Raw genomic sequence first — 19,646 nt, 5'->3', positions numbered from 1 at the left:
CATGTATATTATATAACTGTGGATTAAATACTTGAATATTGAATTCTGTACTGTCCGCTATGATGTGGTTCCACCCAGACCTACTGTATGTGACGAGTACTGTATTACTCAATCACTTATTGTGGTGTTTTGCGACTTCATGTCACAATAGCTTTGCAGTTGGCATGGCATCCCTGTCTTTCTCCTGTTGAACTACTCCTCGTCCTGGCTTTGTGAGAACGATACTTGCCAGAATCATAGCTTATCCGCTGTCATGGAGGTGATAATTGGTGTCTGATGCTCCGTTTTACACCAGACTTGAAGCGAACGATCACCTCCGCGGCTCAGCATAATTGTCAAGTCAAAATGAAGTTAAACAGATTTTCTCAAAGGACTAAAAACAATGGCGGATGAACTACAATAAACCGGAAGGACAAATCACCACACAGCTGCTGCACGAACTTTAAAAGGACGAACTAATTAATTAAGCATCCGACAGGCAAAAAGACTTTTCTCATTTCTGAGTACTAAAACTCATGCAAAACGAATCCATCTATAAACGTCGGAGAAGAGCCACTACGAGACTGTGATCAGAGACTCTCGCAGTTAAATTGTTGTTTGTGTGTGCTCTACTGTAGAGCTGGTTACCCAGTTACGCGTGGGTTGTTAACCATTTAGTTCCCATGTGTGCTAATTGTTTAACATCTCTAATTTATTGAAATGTGGTGAAATTGATGTGTAAAATATGTGGGGGCTGAATTTGATTTGGTTTTTGAGAAATCATAAAATGAATATTTATTGTGGAATCGCAGGGTAAATTAAGTAATGTCAAAATAGTGTGGATTTTAGATTTTCATAACTCAATGCAAACATTTAGTATTTTTGAATGTTTGTACATCATAATGTTCATCATGTGTGTATGAAGTTCATTTTATTAAAATCTTGCTAATAAATATTAAATAGTGGTAGAACAGTTAAAAATGTTAAAATGCATTAAAAATAGACTAAGAGTAAATATTAAAAAAACATGCATTAATTGGAGACTCTAAATTGCCCGTAGCCATGACTGTGAGTGCGAAGGGTTGTTTGTTTCTATGTGCCCTGTGATTGGCTGGCAACCAGTTCAGGGTGTACCCCGCCTCCTGCCCGATGACAGCTGGGATAGGCTCCAGCACACATGACCATAGGCTGGCCTTGGTTTTTGCTTGCAGGACAACATCCTGTTAGGGCCCTTTTACTTCGGTAACAAACCGGTCAGAAACCGAAAAAGCACTTTTGGGCCATTTTCGGTTGGATCATTTTGGTGGCCGAAATTTCGTTGCATCACTAATCCAAACGTGAGGTCACTATGATCACTTGTCCACCACAAGCCACAGTACGCCATGATATCGCCAAGGGCCAATCAGAGCAAAGCTGTTTTCCATATTTAAATTGGGGAAGATGAGCAAACTAGTCAGAGCAAAGTTCAGCTGCAGGTTGCATATTAATGAGCAATCCGTCAGTCTCCTCTGCCAGGTGAAAAAGACCAAATACAATATCTTAAAAGAGGAAATTCTGGGTATTTTCAACCCAAATTATCTTGCAAACCCAATAAAAGGACATCGTTTAGAGAAAAAAAATAGATGGAAGGCGTCCTTTAATTTAAGTGTAGTTGTCCGGCAAAAAAAAAAAAAAAAAAAAAAATTGGTTTCTGATGTAAAATATGAGCGTAAAAGAGAGTATACTACATCATAAAAATCTAGAAAAGGTCAAATAAAAACATTTACAAACACTCTATAATACGATATATATTTTTGTATCTTTTTCATCCACATCTGTTTCTGCTTTGTATGTATATTTGTTTTCCCCTTTCTAATAATCACACAATATCATAATAACACAATAACATTTTACATAAATTATGTTTAATTCATAATGTATCATCCCACAGTTTGATGTTCTGGACTGACTGGGGAGACAGAGCAGCAGGTATTTACCGAAGTGCCATGGATGGAACCAATATGTCCTCTATTGCGTCAGAGGGGGTCCGCTGGCCCAATGGAATAACAGCTGATGAACACTGGCTATACTGGACTGAGGCCTTCAGCGACCGCATTGAGAGGGCTGACCTCACTGGAGGCCAGCGACGCATTCTGTTTGAGGGGTTGCCCCACCCATATGCCATCGCTGTCTTTAAGGTGAGTGCTTATCATTTTAGTTGAAATATTTTTGAGTGTATGACTTTGAGAAGACTTTCACAAACTTGTTTGCAGAATGATCTGTACTGGGACGACTGGTCCAGAATGGGGATCTTCAAAGCTCCAAAAACTGGTACTCAGAGTAATGAGCTAATTGTTGGCAGACTGACTGGTGTCATGGACCTTAAGATTTTTTATAAAGGCAAGAATGGAGGTGAGAAACATGATGGAGAAACATACATATGAGTGGATGAATTGGAATAATACATTAAGCAGTTACCTGTATATTGAATTCATGTATTCATGTATGTAACTGAATTCCTTTTGAGTATCAGACAAAGAAGCTAATCAAGTCAAACACAGATTGTCGTTACTAACTGAAGTACTGTACACTTTATAATGCACTATGTATTGTAAATATTGTCTACCAGGTCATAATGCCTGTGCTGACCAGCAATGCAGGTTGCTGTGCCTGCCTCTGCCTGACAATAGGCACACCTGTATTTGCCCAGAAGGCACACCGACTACCACCTTGCCTGATGGACAGCTGCAGTGCCAGTGCCCTACAGGATACCAGCTCCAAAACACCACCTGTGTTAAGACTGGTGAGACTGTTATAATCAAACCACCCTGTGCTGCAATTAGCCTGATTATGTCTTCATTGGAAATGACTTTTCTACTTGGGCTAATTATTGGTTGCGTGGGCCTGTGCCTGTGCCTGTCAATGTCAGAGCTGAGCTGTTCTGCCAACCAGTACCGCTGTTCAAATGGCCGTTGTATCAGTAATATCTGGAAGTGTGACAGTGATAACGACTGCGGCGACATGAGTGATGAACAGGAGTGTCGTAAGTACACTATTGACATTTTTTTCCTCCTCTAATACAATACATTTATTAAGGGTTTACACTTGGCTTCCAAACCAGTTTCTCTTTCACACAGTAGTAGTGTAATACAGTAATAGCTGTTAAACTGTGATGAAGAAATTTACTACTGTCTGGCATTGTTGTTTGGCCTTGACAGAGTTGTTGTTAGAGAGTGTTACTCTCATTACTTCAGTACTTCTGAAAGCCCCCTCCCCCAAAAAAGTAATTGAGAACCACTTGTCGAGCCAAGTTGAACATTGGATGTAATTGGGTGTTAAAAAATTGGATGTAATTGCGTGTTAAAAAATTACAATGAGCCCAATTATCCATCCAAAGATGTTTATCGACTGATGATAAGGTGTGCTAGTATTAGTATTTTCAATTGGCCTTACCTAAAAAAAATAACAACTGATTGGGGTCACAGTAGCTCATGAGTAAGGACTTCAGCACTGAATTGGAGGGTCTCGGTTTGAGTCCCACTGTGGAACAAATAGTAGTTCGAGATATCCTCGATCATGATGCTGTTGAGGGTCCCTTGATCAAGACAGTCACGATTTGTGCACATCATTATTCTGTCATCTCTCTCTCATCTCTGTCCTTTGAGAGTGTTATGGTATAATGAAAACTGAGCGTCCCTCAAAATGTTCTTTTTGGCATCTTCAGCAACTACAACCTGTGACCCGACCAACCAGTTCCGCTGTGTCTTCTCCGGTTCTTGCATTCCCTTGGCGTTCCAATGTGACCACGAAGATGACTGTGGCGACAACAGTGATGAAGAGCACTGCGGTAAGTCTTCATGCATAAATTTACAGCCCGAGCTGGTGTGTGAGGTTGAGAAGTTCCAACTAGATATAGTCGGACTCGCCTCCACACACAGCTTGGGCTCTGGTACCAGACCTCTTGAGAGGGGTTGGACTCTCTTCCACTCTGGAGTTGCCCACGGTGAGAGTCGCCGAGCAGGTGTGGGTATACTTATTGCCCCCCCGACTCGGCGCCTGTACGTTGGGGTTCACCCCGGTGGACGAGAGGGTAGGCTCCCTCCGCCTTCGGGTGGGGTGACGGGTACTGACTGTTGTTTGTGCCTATGCACCAAACAAAAGTTCAGAGTACCCATCCTTTTTGGAGTCCTTAGAGGGGGTGCTGCAGAGCGCTCCTGCTGGGGACTCCATCATTCTGCTGGGGGACTTCAATGCTCACGTGGGCAATGACCGTGAGACCTGGAAGGGCGTGATTGGGAGGAACGGCGCCCCCCCCCCCCGCCCGATCAGAACCCGAGCGGTGTTCTGTTATTGGGCTTCTGTGCTCATCACGGATTGTCCATAACGAACACCATGTTCAAGCATAAGGGTGTCCACACATGCACTTGGCACCAGGACACCCTAGGTCACAGTTCGATGATCGACTTTGTGGTCGTGTCATCGGACTTGCGGCCGCATGTCTTGGACACTCGGGTGAAGAGAGGGGCGGAGCTGTCAACTGATCACCACCTGGTGGTGAGTTGGCTCCGATGGTGGGGGAAGATGCCGGTCCGACGTGGCAAGCCCAAACATATTGTGAGGGTCTGCTGGGAACGTCTTGCAGAATCCCCTGTCAGAAGGAGTTTCAACTCCCACCTCCGACAGAACTTTTCTCATGCTCCGAGGGAGGCGGGGGACATCGAGTCCGAATGGACCATGTTCCGCGCCTCTATTGCTGAGGCGGCCGACCGGAGCTATGGCCGAAAGGTGGTCGGTGCCTGTCGTGGCGGCAATCCCCAAACTCGTTGGTGGACACCAACGGTGAGGGATGGTGTCAGGCTGAAGAAGTAGTCCTATCGGGCCTTTTTGGTCTGTGGGACTCATGAGGCAGCTGATGGGTACCGCCTGCCCAAGTGGAATGCAGCTTTGGTGGTCGCTGAAGCAAAAACCCGGGTATGGGAGGAGTTCGGTGAGGCCATGGAGAAAGACTTCCGGACGGTTTCGAGGAAAATCTTTGCATCATCCGGCGTCTCAGGAGGGGGAAGCAGTGCACCAACACTGTGTATAGTGGGGATGCATCAACACTGTGTATAGTGGGGATGGGGCGCTGCTGACCTCGACTTGGGACGTTGTGAGTCGGTGGGGAGAATACTTGGAAGACCTCCTCAATTCCACCGACACGCCTTCCCATGAGGAAGCAGAGTCTGGGTTCTCTGAGGTGGGCTCTCCTATCTCTGGGGTTGAGCTCACCGAGGTGGTTAAAAAGCTCCTCGGTGGCAAGGCCCCGTGGGTGGATGAGATTCGCCCGGAGTTCCTAAAGGCTCTGGATGTTGTGGGGCTGTCCTGGTTGATACCGCATGGACAACCCAAGTAAACATAAAACATGAACATAGAAAGCAGTAACAAGATGAGTTTTGATTTTTAGTGCACTAACAGAGCTGTTGTTTTATGTCATAGAGTCTCACAAGTGTGGTGATGGGGAGTTTACATGTGCACGGGGTGTTTGCATTCGTGAAGCCTGGCATTGTGATGGAGACAATGACTGCAGAGACTGGTCAGACGAGACTAACTGCACAGGTAATGTTTTTAAAGAATTCAGTGACAAGATACCACTGATAAGAAGGTCTCATTGGTGCACATTTACAATATACCTTATTCGCTTATGCAAAGTTACCAGCTTGTTTGTGATACTAATAAAATCATACCATACACAATACCTATATAGGATTATAAGGAAGTCGAGATAGGCGTAGGAGTAAATAAGCTCTCTCCTTACTCATTCTTGAGTATGTATAATTTAAGGTTCTTTTTTATAATATTGTCTGTTTTGTTCTTTCTTACTTTAGCACGTTCGAAATAAAGAATTCAATCGATCAATCAATCAAAACCATTATATAAATTGATGCTTATATCCTCAGAGCTTCTATCACTGCTATCATGATCTCAATTGTTGTTTCTTTCTAGCTGGCCAACATACATGTGAATCCAGTAGTTTCCAGTGTCACACGGGCCACTGCATACCACAGCGCTGGACGTGCGACGGTGACAATGACTGCCAGGACAGCTCAGATGAAGACCCTCATTACTGCGGTAACATGAAACACTTACTAATGCATGTTTTGTACATCACACAACACTGTACGTTTCACCTCCTTTCTTCATGTTTCCCGCTATCAGTTGCATCAGTTAAGTGAGGCCACACTTGATGTATTACTAACATCAGCATGGTGGTTTTTGAAAAGTCATCCACATGCTCCACACAGGGTGATGTGATACTCTTCATGACATAATTGACTGGCTGTTTTCTTGCATTTGATAAGGTGATAATAATATACTGCAGTAAAGTCTCTATTTAGCCCTGCGTGATGGATAATTACACTGGGTTACAAAAAATATATATTTTTTTAAGTTGTCTCCGTTTGTACAACATAGCATTTGAGCATCGTCATCGCAATGTACTTCTGCGCAGTAGTCACATCGTAGGGTCCTGTGCAATGATGGTGTATTGATATGCAGTCAATCAACTGTAATATTAATAAGTGACCAACAGAGGGACCTGGTTGGTCATGATAATAAAATTATCATCAACGTTAAGGTAAATTATAACCCATCAAACAACACACACGGAGCAGCCTAGAGTGTTATTAACTTTTTTTTTTGTATGATAACTATTATTGAGGAAACAGGAAACAATTACACGCCGGGATTTACTGTATCTCTCTTCAGAATGTGACAAACGAATTTATGTCACAACAGATTACACTTGAGGGTAGGGGGGAGATCCACGGCATTATTGAAGGGACAGACTTGCGGTGTACACAACAATGTGTTTCACTCTAATGCAGTAAAATATAGAAATACCAATGCATATGTTGCAACATTGGTATAAAATAAAAGATTGATTAAAAACAATGTGCTAATGACTCTCCAGTATTATTGGGCGTGAAAATAAATGAATTTAACTTGACGTCCCGGTGGACGATTGCCTAATAATACTATAGTGCATTTAAATACAGGTATAATTCATACAAATGACTTTATACTTTTGTGCTCTCCTGAGCATAATTTTTCTAGAGAGAAAAAAATAGAAATGTGTGCTAGTTTTCACGTTACGTGTATGTTATACTGTATTTTTTTAACACCGCAATATATATCGCAGCATAAAAGAAAATCGCAATGTCATTTTTTTCATATCTTGCAGCCCTGTTTTGTTTGATTTAACTTTTCCCGAGTGCTTGACAGTTGGATTATCTGCCCATCCTGTGTAACATTTTGTTTAAAACCTGTGGTAGAGGCCAGCACCAATTTTCACAGTGCGCTGAAATTACACATGGACATAGTCAAAGCCTTTTGTCATAGGTGACATGGCATGCATGACTCATTCTTGTGATTGGCTCCAGTTCCTGAGATCATCCAGAAACTCCACATTTTCATGTGCCGAATAGATATGTCACAATAATTTCGGTTGACATTTCAAAAATGCCTACACGTGCGGAAAAGTTCTCCCTGCTGCTACTCATTTTGCTTGCGTTACCCTAGCATTATGTTGCGTATGGTTTTCACCTGCCTTTCACAAGCGCTATTTAAAGACGCAAATTTATCGAGCGCAATTTGTCTCAGGAATGAGAAATCACACTGTGCATGCTAAATTAATACATTTGTTATTTGCCCATGCTAAATTAATCAATATGCATATACTCCTCGCACATCGCGCAAATTTAACTGGGCACCAATTTAGTGCGTCTGGTAGCGGCCGGCTAGTAGATCTGTTTGCGTGCGCAATCAAGTAAATCAGGCCTCTATTCTCTTCAGAGCCACAGATGTTGGCTTTGGATACAAGGCTGGTACACCCTGGACAGTTTGCAGTAATATTAGAATATACGGTAGATAACAAAGTTTGCTTGATTATATTTCCACGTCATGGTTACAATCGCAAATAACCATGGCTCATTCAGCAATATTTACTGTATATTACTATATTATCTTTCCAGCCGGAACTCAATGCAAAGGCTTCCTCTGCTCCAATGACACCTGCTTGCCAGTCACGTCCCACTGTAATGGCATAAAGGAGTGTCCAGATGGCGCTGATGAGGACTACTGTGGTGAGCATTGGTTACTGTGCCTCACTTAAATTATCAGCACTATTTGTGACAGCAAATGTTTATTAAGTACCTTTTATTGGTATGTCACTTGGAATTTTCATCCATAGACCCCTTGTGCACTCGGTACATGGAGTTTGTATGCAAGAACCGAGCCCAATGTCTTTTCCAGTCCCTAGTATGTGATGGTGTCAAACATTGTGAAGATGGGTCTGATGAGGATGCAGATTATGCCAAATGTGGTAAGGAAACTCACATCTACCTTATCTCCCTGACAAGAGGTATTAGAAGGAATAGATCGATTTGTGTTGAAATGCAGATCAGTTCATTTCTTGTGTACATGCATTTACTCCTATAATGTCCAGAAAAGCTGCAAGAAGACTATGCTATTTAAAATATGGCTGGAATTATTGGCACATGTCCACTACGTATCGGATTTTTTAAAAATGGTTTTGGAAAAGGCCTGATTCTGATCTGAGGATATCCAATACATTGCATTTTTTTCCCTTACACTGCCATGACTCAAATCCAAAATGTGCCACTTAAGAGCGAAAAAACTGAATTGTCACACAAATTACAAACATTTGTCAAAATATTTGAATCATCTGGACAGCCCACAGTGAGAGTCCTAACCTCAACCATACCAAATTCATTAGCTCTGAATTAGAACAGAGAATAATGCAGCCCTATGGGGGGCACAAGCCAGTGCAAACTGTAGGCCAGTCCCAAGCCCGGATAAATGCGGAGGGTTGCGTCAGGAAGGGCATCCGTCTTAAAACTTTGCCAAACAAATATGAGCGTTCATCCAAAGAATTCCCTACCGGATCAGTCGTGGCCCAGGTTAACAACGTCCGCCACCGTCAACCTGCAGGGCGCAGGTGGAAATACAGCTACTGTGGGTCCAAGTCGAAGAAGAAGAAGAAGAGGTGGAAAGCGGGTTAATCGGCAGAAAGAGAAGAGGAAAGCACAGAGCCTAGAACTGAATGTGGGGACTTTGAATGTTGGGACTATGACAGGAAAATCTCAGGAGTTGGTTGACATGATGATTAGAAGAAAGGTTGATATATTGTGCAGGAGACCACGTGGAAAGGCAGTAAGGCTAGAAGTTTAGGGGCAGGGTTGAAATTATTTTACCATGGTATAGATGGGAAGAGTAATGGAGTCGGGGTTATTTTAAAAGAAGAGTTGGCAAAGAATGTCTTGGAGGTGAAAAGAGTATCAGATCGAGTGATGGTGTTATGTATAATGTGATTAGTGGCTATGCCCCGCAGGTAGGATGTGACCTTGAGGTGAAAGAGAAATTCTGGAAGGAGCTAGACGACGTAGTTCTGAGCCTCCCAGACAGAGAGAGAGTCGTGATTGGTGCAGATTATAATGGACATGTTGGTGAAGGAAATGATGAAGAAGTGATGGGTTAGTACGGCATCCAGGAAAGGAACTTGGAGGGACAGATGGTGGTAGACTTTGCAAAAAGGATGCAAATGGCTGTAGTGAACACTTTTTTTCCAGAAGAGGCAGGAACATAGGGTGACCTACAAGAGCGGCGGTAGAAGCACACAGGTGGATTACATCTTGTGCAGACGATGTAATCTGAAGGAGGTTACCGACTGTAAGGATAAGCATAGGATGGTGGTGTGTAAAATGACTCTGGTGGTGGGGAGGAAGATTAGGAGGACAAAGGCAGAGCAGAGAACCATGTGGTGGAAGCTGAGACAGGACGAGTGTTGTGCAGCGGGAAGAGGTGAGACATGCTCTCGGTGGACAGGAGGAGCTTCCAGAAGACTTGACCACTGCAGCCAAGGTGATCAGAGAGGCAGGCAGGAGAGTACTTGGTGTATCTTCTGGCAGGAACGACGAGGAGACTTGGTGGTGGAACCTCACAGTACAGGAAATCGTACAAGGAAAAAGGTTAGCTAAGAAGTGGGACACTGAGAGGACCGAGGAGAGGCGAAAGGAATACATTGAGATGCGACATAGGGCAAAGGTAGAGGTGGAAAAGGCCAAACAAGAAGAATATGATGACATGTATGCCAGGTGGGACACTAAAGAATGAGAAAAGGATCTATACAGGTTGGCCAGACAGAGGGATAGAGATGGGAAGGATGTGCAGCAGATTAGGGTGATTAAGGATAGAGATGGAAATATGTTGACTTGTGCCAGTGGTGTGCTAGATAGATGGAAAGAATACTTCGAGGAGTTGATGAATGAGGAAAATGAGAGAGAAGGGAGAGTAGAAGAGGCAAGTGTGGTGGACCAAGAAGTGGCAATGATTAGTAAAGGGGAAGTTCAAAAGGCATTAAAGAGGATGAAAAATGGAAAAGCAGTTGATCCTGATGACATTCCTGTGGAGGTATGGAAGCATCTAGGAGAGGTGGCTGTGGAGTTTTTGACCAACTTGTTCAATAGAATTCTAGCGCGTGAGAAGATGCCTGAGGAATGGAGGAAAAGTGTGCCGGTCCCCATTTTTACGAACAACGGTGTAGGAACTATAGAGGAATAAAGTTGATGAGCCACACAACGAAGTTATGGGAAAGAGTAGTGGAGGCTAGACTCAGGACAGAAGTGAGTATTTGTGAGCAGCAGTATGGTTTCATGCCTAGAAAGAGTACAACAGATGCATTATTTGCCTTGAGGATGTTGAAGGAAAAGTACAGAGAAGGTCAGAAGGAGCTACATTGTGTCTTTGTAGATCTAGAGAAAGCCTATGACAGAGTACCCAGAGAGGAACTGTGGTACTGCACGCGCAAGTCTGGAGTGCCAGAGAAGTATGTTAGAATAATACAGGACATGTACGAGGGCAGCAGAACAGCGGTGAGGTGTGCTGTAGGTGTGACAGACGAATTTAAGGTGGAGGTGGGACTGCATAAGGGATCAGCCCTGAGCCCCTTCCTGTTTGCAGTGGTGATGTTTTGGCTGACAGATGAGGTTTGACTGGAATCCCCGTGGACCATGATGTTTGCAGATGACACTGTGATCTGCAGTGAAAGCAGGGAGCGGGTGGAGGAACAGTTAGAAAGATTGAGGCATGCACTGGAAAGCAGAGGAATGAAGATTAGCCAAAGTAAGACAGAATATATGTGCATGAGTGAGAGGGGTGGTGAGGGAAGAGTGAGGTTACAGGGAGAAGAGATAGCAAGGGTGGAGGACTTTAAATACTTGGGGTCAACCGTCCAGAGCAATGGTGAGTATGGTGAGGAAGTGAAGAAACGGGTCCAAGCAGGTTGGAACGGGTAGAGGAAGGTGTCAAGTGTGTTATGTGACAGAAGAGTCTCTGCTACGGTGAAGGGCAAAGTTTATAAAACAGTGGTGAGGCCAGCCATGATGTACAGATTAGAGACAGTGGCTCTGAAGAGAACACAGGAAGCAGACCTGGAGGTGGTGGAAATGAAGATGTTGAGGTTCGCTCTCAGAGTGACCAGGTTGGATAAAATTAGAAATGAGCTCATCAGAGGGACAGCCGAGCTTCGATGTTTTGGGAGACAAAGTTAGAGAGCAGACTTTGATGGTTTGGACACGTCCAGAGGAGAAATAGTGAGTATATTGGTAGAAGGATGATGAGGGTGGAGCTGCCAGACAAGAGAGCTAGAGGAAGACCAAAGAGAAGGTTGATGGATGTCGTGAGGGCAGTTGGTGTTCAAGAGGAGGATGCAGGAGATAGGCTTACATGGAAAAGGATGACACGCTGTGGCAACCCCTAAAGGGACAAGCCGAAAGGAAAACAAGAAGAATTAGAACAGAGAATGTTAGCCAGGCCCTCTTTCCCAGTATCAGGAATGAAGGACAAAAAAAACCTCAACAGAATCCAAAATCTTTGCAGAAGACTGGTAATGTTGTACTGTAGCTGCAAAGGGGAAACTAACTCAATATTTTCTCCTTATTACACTTCCTATGGTGCAGTGGTGACTTGTGTGCATTTGTAAATTGTCTAGATAAGTAAATAAACTCTATGTTGTGCATAATACACTGTTAAATCTTTGACACATCTTTTGCTTGTTTTGTCAGCTACTCCCTCAGAGTTTAGTAAAGTGTGTGATGCATACACTTTCCAGTGTGCAAACGGAGTGTGTGTGAGCCTGGAGTGGAAATGTGACGGGATGGACGACTGTGGTGACTACTCTGACGAAGCCAACTGCGGTGAGGAGGATTTTTCTGGTGTACTTCTCAATCTGGAACTCAAAACACAATTACACAAAAACAATTGATTTCATAACAGATGTCCTAGTCCTAATTATACTCGTGTTTTGTGTCGAGCATCACAAAGCTCACTTTCTCAATGTTCTTGTTGCAGCTGCTCCCACTGAGGTTCCTGGCTGCTCAAGGTATTTTCAGTTTGAGTGTAAAAATGGACGCTGCATCCCAACGTGGTGGAAATGTGACAATGAGAACGACTGTGGGGACTGGTCTGATGAATCTGAGTGCACAGGTACACATGACCCATTATTCCTAAATACCCAAAGGGTTAGGCCAGGGGTCGGCAACCTTAAATACTCGGAGCCATTTCGGCTGTCTAACCAAGGGGGGGGGGGGAAAAAACACCAGTAGCCACAAAACCCTTTTGCAATCTGAGGATAACATTGCATATATAATTTTTTTAACCTGTATGTATTTATTTTTTTTAAAAAGTATTGTATGTTGCATTTAGCGGAAAGGTGGAGGACTGGTTAGCACATCTGCCTCACAGTTCTGAGGACCCGGGTTCAAATCTGGCCTCCTCTGTGTGGAGTTTGCATGTTATCCCCGTGCTTGCGTGGGTTTTCTCTGGGTACGCCGGTTTCCTTCCACATCCCAAAAACATGCATGGTAGGTTAATTGAAGACTCTAAATTGCCCGTAGGTGTGAATGTGAGTACGAATGGTGGTTTGTTTATATGTGCCCTGCGATTGGCTGGCGACCAGTTCAGGGAGTACCCCGCCTCTTGCCCTGAATTAGCTGAGATAGGCGTCAGCACGCCCACGACCCTACTGAGGATAAGCGGTGTGGAAAATGGATGGATGTTGCATTTATTAAATCAATGAACTGCTACAGGGAACAAAAAAAATATTTCTGTGTTACTAAAACATTTGGAATTTTGAAAAAAAAGACACTTGAAGCTTACTTTCAAATAAATAAGTGAGTCTATTTGAGTCCTCCTCGTCTTCATGAAATTAAAGCCTACGTTAACTTATGCCCTTGCAGTGAACCAAAAATGCCATCTTCTTTATTTTCCGTCATCGCGTTTATTGCGTGTGCCGCATGCAGTTAGCTGTCAACTTGAATTACAAAGGACTATTTTGCTTAAAAATGTAAAATACATATATGCAAATCAGTCGCCTTTTGGCAAAATTCGCCGTTTTGAACTCAAAATAGGAAGAGCAGCGGCTCTACTGTGAGGTCCTCCCGGATGACCGAGCTTCTCACCCTATCTCTCAGGCAGAGACACCCTGCGGAGTAAACTCATTTCGGCCGCTTGTATCCGGGATCTTGTTCTTTCGGTCACGACCCACAGCTCGTGACCATAGGTGAGGGTAGCAACGTATATCGACCGGTAAATTGAGAGCTTCGCCTTTCGGCTTAGCTCTTTCTTCACCACAACGGACCGATACAAAGTCTGCATCACTGCAGATGCTACACCGATCCGCCTGTCGATCTCCCGTTCCATTCTTCCCTCACTTGTGAACAAGACCCCAAGATACTTGAACTCCTCCACTTGGGGCAGGATCTCATCCCCGACCTGGAGATGGCACGCCACCCTTTTCCAGCTGAGGACCATGGTCTCAGATTTGGAGGTACTGATTTTTATCCCAGCCGCTTCACACCCAGCTGCGAACCGCTCCAGTGAGAGTTGGAGATCACGGATTGATGAAGCCAACAGAACCACATCATCTGCAAAAAGCAGAGATGCAATAGTGCCGAGGGTGTAAAGCTGTTCCGCGGCCAGGACGAAAACCACACTGGTCCTCCTCAATCTGAGATTTGACTTCCCGGTGGACCCTCCTCTCCAGCACCCCTGAATAGACCTTACCAGGGAGGCTGAGGAGTGTGATCCCCCTGTAGTTGGAATACACCACCCCAGTCTGCCAATCCTGAGGCACTTTCCCCGATGTCTACGCAATGTTGCAGAGGCGTGTCATCTATGTTTCTTAAGTGCAGTTTTCAGGCGGCCTTTCATGTTCTTCTGAGTCATGTACACAGCGACGTTTTGCCCTGATGATGCAACAGCCTTTGTAGATTATTTGCAGCTTCAACCTTTGTTGAAATGAACAGACATGAGTAACATGGTATCACAACTGTTAAGCAAACTCCAACTTTTTCCAAGATCGAACTCTTGGTCTATCTGGGTAAGAAGTGTTTACTTGTCTTAGACGCCATCCATCCCTTCCTTTGATTGCGGCTGAGCTGGAGCCTATTCCTGCTGCCTTTGAGAAAGAGGCAGGTACACTCTAGACTGGTTCCCAGCAAATCACAAGGCACATCCAGACAAACACTATCATTTGCACTCACGTTCACACCTATGGACAATTAGTCTTCAATGAACCTAACATGCATGTTTTTATGACGGAAGAGGAAGGTGGCGTTCCTGGAGAAAACCCACACAACATGGGAAAAACATGCAAACTCCACCCAGGAAGGCGGGAGCCGTGATTCGAAAGCCGAAACTCAACTGTGAGGCCGATGTGCTAACCACTTGTTTGCCGTACTACCTATCATGGACACATGCCATGCGAATTAATCTTGATTCCAATTTCAACTTTGACCTGATTGCAATAGCTCCACTTTTTTACTGTGTGTTAAAAAAATGACATCTAAAGTGATAATTGAAATTTATTTGGTGAACAAAACTATCAAGTTAAATTTTCCTTTTCATTCTATAACTATGGCAAAGCAGTTGAGGTTTGCCCATCAGGATGACTCCGCTGTTCATTTATCCAACCATTATCTGTACCGCTTCTCCTCACTAGGATGGCGGGCGTGTACCGGTACATTTAAACTAATTACGAGATATTCCTACTTAAACAGCCAGTAGTTGAAATGTCAAACTTGTCATAAAGTAATTTTGTTGCTAATATGCTTAAAATGTTCAGATTCAGATTTGAACTTGACAGTGATTATTTGTCTTGTTTACTTAAATAGTAAAACATGTCAGTGTATTAATTTGTCAAACATGAATATTCACTCAGCATAAATTGAACACACATCAAACCTCCACCCTCCAGGTGGAGCAGGTCCTCACACTGTGGCCCCTGGGCCATCGACCTGCGCCCCCAACCGCTTCCACTGTGGAACTGGAGCTTGTCTCATCAACGCTTGGGTTTGTGATGGCTATGCTGACTGTCCTGATGGCAGTGATGAGCTGGGATGTCCCACAGGTACAACTTGTGTATTTATCAGTGTAGTCCTTTCGTAAAGGCAATTGGCGTTCCGTGACATGTTTGTGGTTGCATATCACATTTGTTCGCTGTCAATAAAGTTATTGACGCTTTTTTTCTTTTTTTTTATGTGCAGTTAATGACTCTGTGACACGGACACCAATTTCCACCCACACCCCCTCCTCCCATGGTCGTTGCACTCAGGGTCAGTTTCTGTGTCACCAGCCACATCACTGCATCCCTGCCTGGCAGCGTTGTGATGGACGGTTCCAATGTCGGGATGCCTCCGATGAAGCCCATTGTCGTGAGTTTCTTTGTACTGCTTAAAGTGGACCTACCATCACACACAGAATAAAGGAAAGGATTGGATAAATTAAGTAATTTGGAATTCCCTGACAGTCAAGCTTGCAGGATGATTCAAGCCTGAGCAAACTGTATTTATTTAATATAATGAACACCAGTATGGAATGCTAATCATGACTACCAACTTGTACCTTGACATGTGAGATAAAATATACACTTACGACAAGTGTTCATTAAACTTGAACATTCATTTAGTGAAATAATTCAAAGATGAATAAAAATACAGGCATCCAGTTTGGTGCTCCCCTAAGGGGGATCCAAAACATTTGAAACAAGCTAGTTGCTGCATCTGTCTATCTGATCATGCACAATAACACCATTTTCTAGTATACCATTTATGTCTTAAAAGCTGAAAAATGAACTATATCCTCCTGTAAAATGGTTGTTTTAAAATTAGGAATCTTGCCAATGCTACATGATTAGATGGGAGAAAAACAATCATTCTTTTCACAGCCACTCGCGGGCCATTGTTCTGTGTGAACGGAACCCGCTGTCTTGATGGTGAAGCCTGTGTGCTGGACGAAGAGCGGTGTGATGGCTTTTTAGACTGTTCCGACCACAGCGACGAGGACAACTGCACCTGTAAGCTCATGCGGAAATTGTTCGGTCTGTAGACTGTGTAGGTGTCAAAGTCAAGGCCGAGAGGTCATATCCGGCTCGCCACATCATTTAATGTGGCCCGTGAAAGCAAATCATGTGCCGACCTTATGTTTCTTAATAAAATACCACAATTGATTGAGAATTGCAAGCATTTTTTTGTTACCAGCCCCCCTTTTAAATTAAAATTAATAATAGTTGAACAGTTTTCATTGGCTTCTGATTTCAAAACACATCCATCAATTTGTTGTGTATTTGCATGAGGCAAATATATATTTATTATTTCACAGTCATAACAGCGCTCTGAGGGAAACCATAATTTTGGCCCATGCCAAAAATTTGTTTGACACCCCTTCTATACTGTATGTGTGAAAGGATTTCAGTAAATGTTATTTGGTCATAATTTTATAAAGCTTTGAAAAGAATATCACCATGTCAACTCTGAATGCCAGTAAAACTACACGATAAGAAGAGCGTCCAGCTATTTTTAGTTGTCATTTTAGGCTTCATTTTGTTTCAGGTCAGCCACCCATCTACAGTATGTCAATCAGAACTAAACATCTGTTTCCTCAACTAACAGTCACAATCAATAACTCTAGGAGCTTAGTTCTTTCTCATCCATTGACCGTTAACGATCTACTTCATTCTGTTTATAGTAATGGACACCTTATTTTTAGTTCAGTCCAGACCAGTTATGTAATGATAGTTACAGTAGGTAATTGCCACTGTCCAGCATTTGTTCATTTGTCACTGTCTTGTCTGTGTGCCTGCTTTGAGTGACACCACAATTTAGTTAATAATGAAACTCAAGGAGGAGGCACGGTGGGTGATAGGTTTGCCCATCTGCCTCACAGTTCTGAGGACCCGGGTTCAAATCCGGCTTCGCCTGTGCGGATTTTGCATGTTCTCACCGTGCCAGCTTGGGTTTTCTCCAAGTACTCTGGTTTTCTCGCACATTCCAAAAACATGCAATGTTAGGTTAGTTGAAGAGACTCAATTGCCCATATTTGTGAATGTGAATGCGAATGGTTGTTTGTCTGTGTGCCCTGCGATTGGCTGGCAACCCGAGACCCGAGAGGATAAGCGGTAAGGAAAATGGATGGATGGATGGATGAATTTGAAATGTGGACTCGTCGGACCACAGAACACTTTTCCACTTTGCATCAGTCCATTTTTGATGAGCTTGGGCCCAGAGAAGCCGGCTGCGTTTCTGGGTGTTGTTAATAAATGGATTTTGCTTTGCATAGGGGAGTTTGTAAGATGCACTTACGGATGTAGCGCCGAACTGTATTTACTGACATTGGTTTTCTGAAGAGTTCCTGAGCCCATGTGGTGATATCCTTAACACATTCATGACGGTTTTTGATGCAGTGGCACCTGAGGGATCGAAGGTCACAGGCATTCGATGTTGGTTTTCGGCCTTGCCGCTTACATGCAGTAATTTCCACACATTCTCTAAACCTATTGATGATATTATGGACCTTAGATGATGGAATCCCTAAATTCCTTGCAATTGTACGTTGAGGAACATTGTCCTTAAACTGTTTGACTATTTTCTCACGCACTTGTTCACACAGAGGTGAACCTTGCCCCATCTTTGCTTGCTAATGGCTGAGCAATTCAGGGAAGCTCCTTTTATACCCAATCATGGCATCCATCTGTTCCCAATTTCTCAGTCTTTTTTGCTACCTGTCCCAGCTTTTTTGGAACGTGTTGCAGCCATAAAATTCCAAGTTAATGATTATTTGCTAAAAACAATAATGTTTGTCAGTTTGAACATTAAATATCTTGTCTTAGTAGTGTATTATATTAAATATAGGTTGAACATAATTTCCAAATCATTGTATTCTGTTTTTATTTATGTTTAACACAATGTCCCAACTTCATTGGAATTGGGGTTGTAGATGGAGTGGAGTGCTATATATTAGCAGGCAGCATGTTTACAGTTAAAGACACACAGATGTGCATTGTGCAAATTTAAATAGCAGCTGAGGTAGACTTTCTTTCCTTCCAGTGGATATCTTGGCCTATAAGGTCCAGAACCTTCAATGGAATCAAGACTTTCTGGGTGCCATCACTCTAACATGGTCTCATCCTAAAAATCTTCCCCTGGACTCCTGCTACTACCTCATTTACTACAGGTGAGTACACCGGCATTTGGCATTTGACAACACCCGGCTGTTAGTTTTCATTGTAGTCAAATGTTATTCAGATATTTTGTTCATTGTTTTTTCTTAGACATATGTAGTCAACAGAGGGCGTAGATAAACCAGTTGTGTTTTAGTTGTCTTTGCAGCAGATCATAACATTTAAAATAAATAAAGGTATATAATTACTATAAGGTTGTAATTGTCTCTAACATATTTTTATGTGTGTTAGGCTTGTCGGCACTCAGCAATGGATCATCATGGATACTCACAGTAACAAGACCAGCTACAAACTTAAGGTCCTAAGACCAGACACCACCTATCAAGTCAAGGTGCTCACGCAGTGTCTCAGCAAGCTGCACAAGACCAATGAGATGATCATAATCAGAACGCCAGAAGGATGTGAGTCTTATGATTTAGATTTCATCTGATTTTGTGTTAGAAATAACAGATAACAATCCTCTTTTTCAGGAAGCATGTCGAATGTTTCAGTGTTGCTCTTGCTCTATTTTTAAGTTATGCTACCTTCATATTGTTTTCCTTAACTTCCTGCTTGTTTGATCTTGTAATAGTAAAAAAACAAAAAATCTGATGAAACTGTCTCTACCCATAAGTAGAAGTGTAGAATTGTGCTCTAAATTTCCATTCCAACATTTCCAATTTTTGTTAATTGAAATCTGAAACAAGATTGCAAATGTATCCAACAAAATGTTTGCGTGTTTTTTGCAGTGCCTGAGCCTCCAAGGAACCTGCAGCTGTCTTGTGATAATAGTAAGGATGGGTCAGTGGATGTTTCCTGGAGTCCCCCTGACAAAGGAAATGGCCTCATCCGAGAGTATATTGTGAGTTTTTTTTTTCTTCAAGGTTATGAAAAGTAGAACTAAAGAAATGAATAAAATCATCCAGAGTGAAAACCATTTTTCCCATCCAAAGTTTGTTTCATTGCATTGGGGTGGGTCATGCCACTTGTACGCATGCAAAATACAGTACTTATTTTTTTATTTTTCATTTCTATTTTTTTAAATATACATATTTCTACCTGTATGGGGAGATTTTCTTCCAAGGGTTTTTTCCATTAATTGTTGGTGACAATCTCAGCATTGGCAGTATTGTTCAGA

At 43.0% G+C, this 19,646-nt stretch overlaps 1 protein-coding gene across 2 annotated transcripts in view; it reads left to right on the top strand.

The window, feature by feature from the left end:
- sorl1 (sortilin-related receptor, L(DLR class) A repeats containing) overlaps positions 1-19,646 on the top strand; it is a 97,849-nt gene that overhangs the window by 58,391 nt on the left and 19,812 nt on the right. For both annotated transcript variants that reach the window (XM_061781076.1, XM_061781077.1), the window contains 17 exons: positions 1,910-2,156; positions 2,232-2,370; positions 2,588-2,761; positions 2,888-3,001; positions 3,683-3,805; positions 5,434-5,553; positions 5,941-6,066; positions 7,968-8,078; positions 8,186-8,317; positions 12,078-12,209; positions 12,364-12,498; positions 15,269-15,421; positions 15,558-15,725; positions 16,238-16,366; positions 18,396-18,522; positions 18,761-18,930; positions 19,258-19,370. In XM_061781076.1, coding sequence (XP_061637060.1) covers positions 1,910-2,156; positions 2,232-2,370; positions 2,588-2,761; positions 2,888-3,001; positions 3,683-3,805; positions 5,434-5,553; positions 5,941-6,066; positions 7,968-8,078; positions 8,186-8,317; positions 12,078-12,209; positions 12,364-12,498; positions 15,269-15,421; positions 15,558-15,725; positions 16,238-16,366; positions 18,396-18,522; positions 18,761-18,930; positions 19,258-19,370 — 2,413 coding nt within the window. The remainder of the gene's footprint in view (positions 1-1,909; positions 2,157-2,231; positions 2,371-2,587; positions 2,762-2,887; positions 3,002-3,682; positions 3,806-5,433; positions 5,554-5,940; positions 6,067-7,967; positions 8,079-8,185; positions 8,318-12,077; positions 12,210-12,363; positions 12,499-15,268; positions 15,422-15,557; positions 15,726-16,237; positions 16,367-18,395; positions 18,523-18,760; positions 18,931-19,257; positions 19,371-19,646) is intronic.

The sequence above is a fragment of the Phyllopteryx taeniolatus genome, chromosome 8, assembly GCF_024500385.1.
Source record: "Phyllopteryx taeniolatus isolate TA_2022b chromosome 8, UOR_Ptae_1.2, whole genome shotgun sequence".
In the NCBI taxonomy this organism is placed as follows: domain Eukaryota; kingdom Metazoa; phylum Chordata; class Actinopteri; order Syngnathiformes; family Syngnathidae; genus Phyllopteryx; species Phyllopteryx taeniolatus.
The sequence above is the reverse complement of the archived record's forward strand: the minus strand, read 5'-3'. Positions and strand labels throughout refer to the sequence as shown.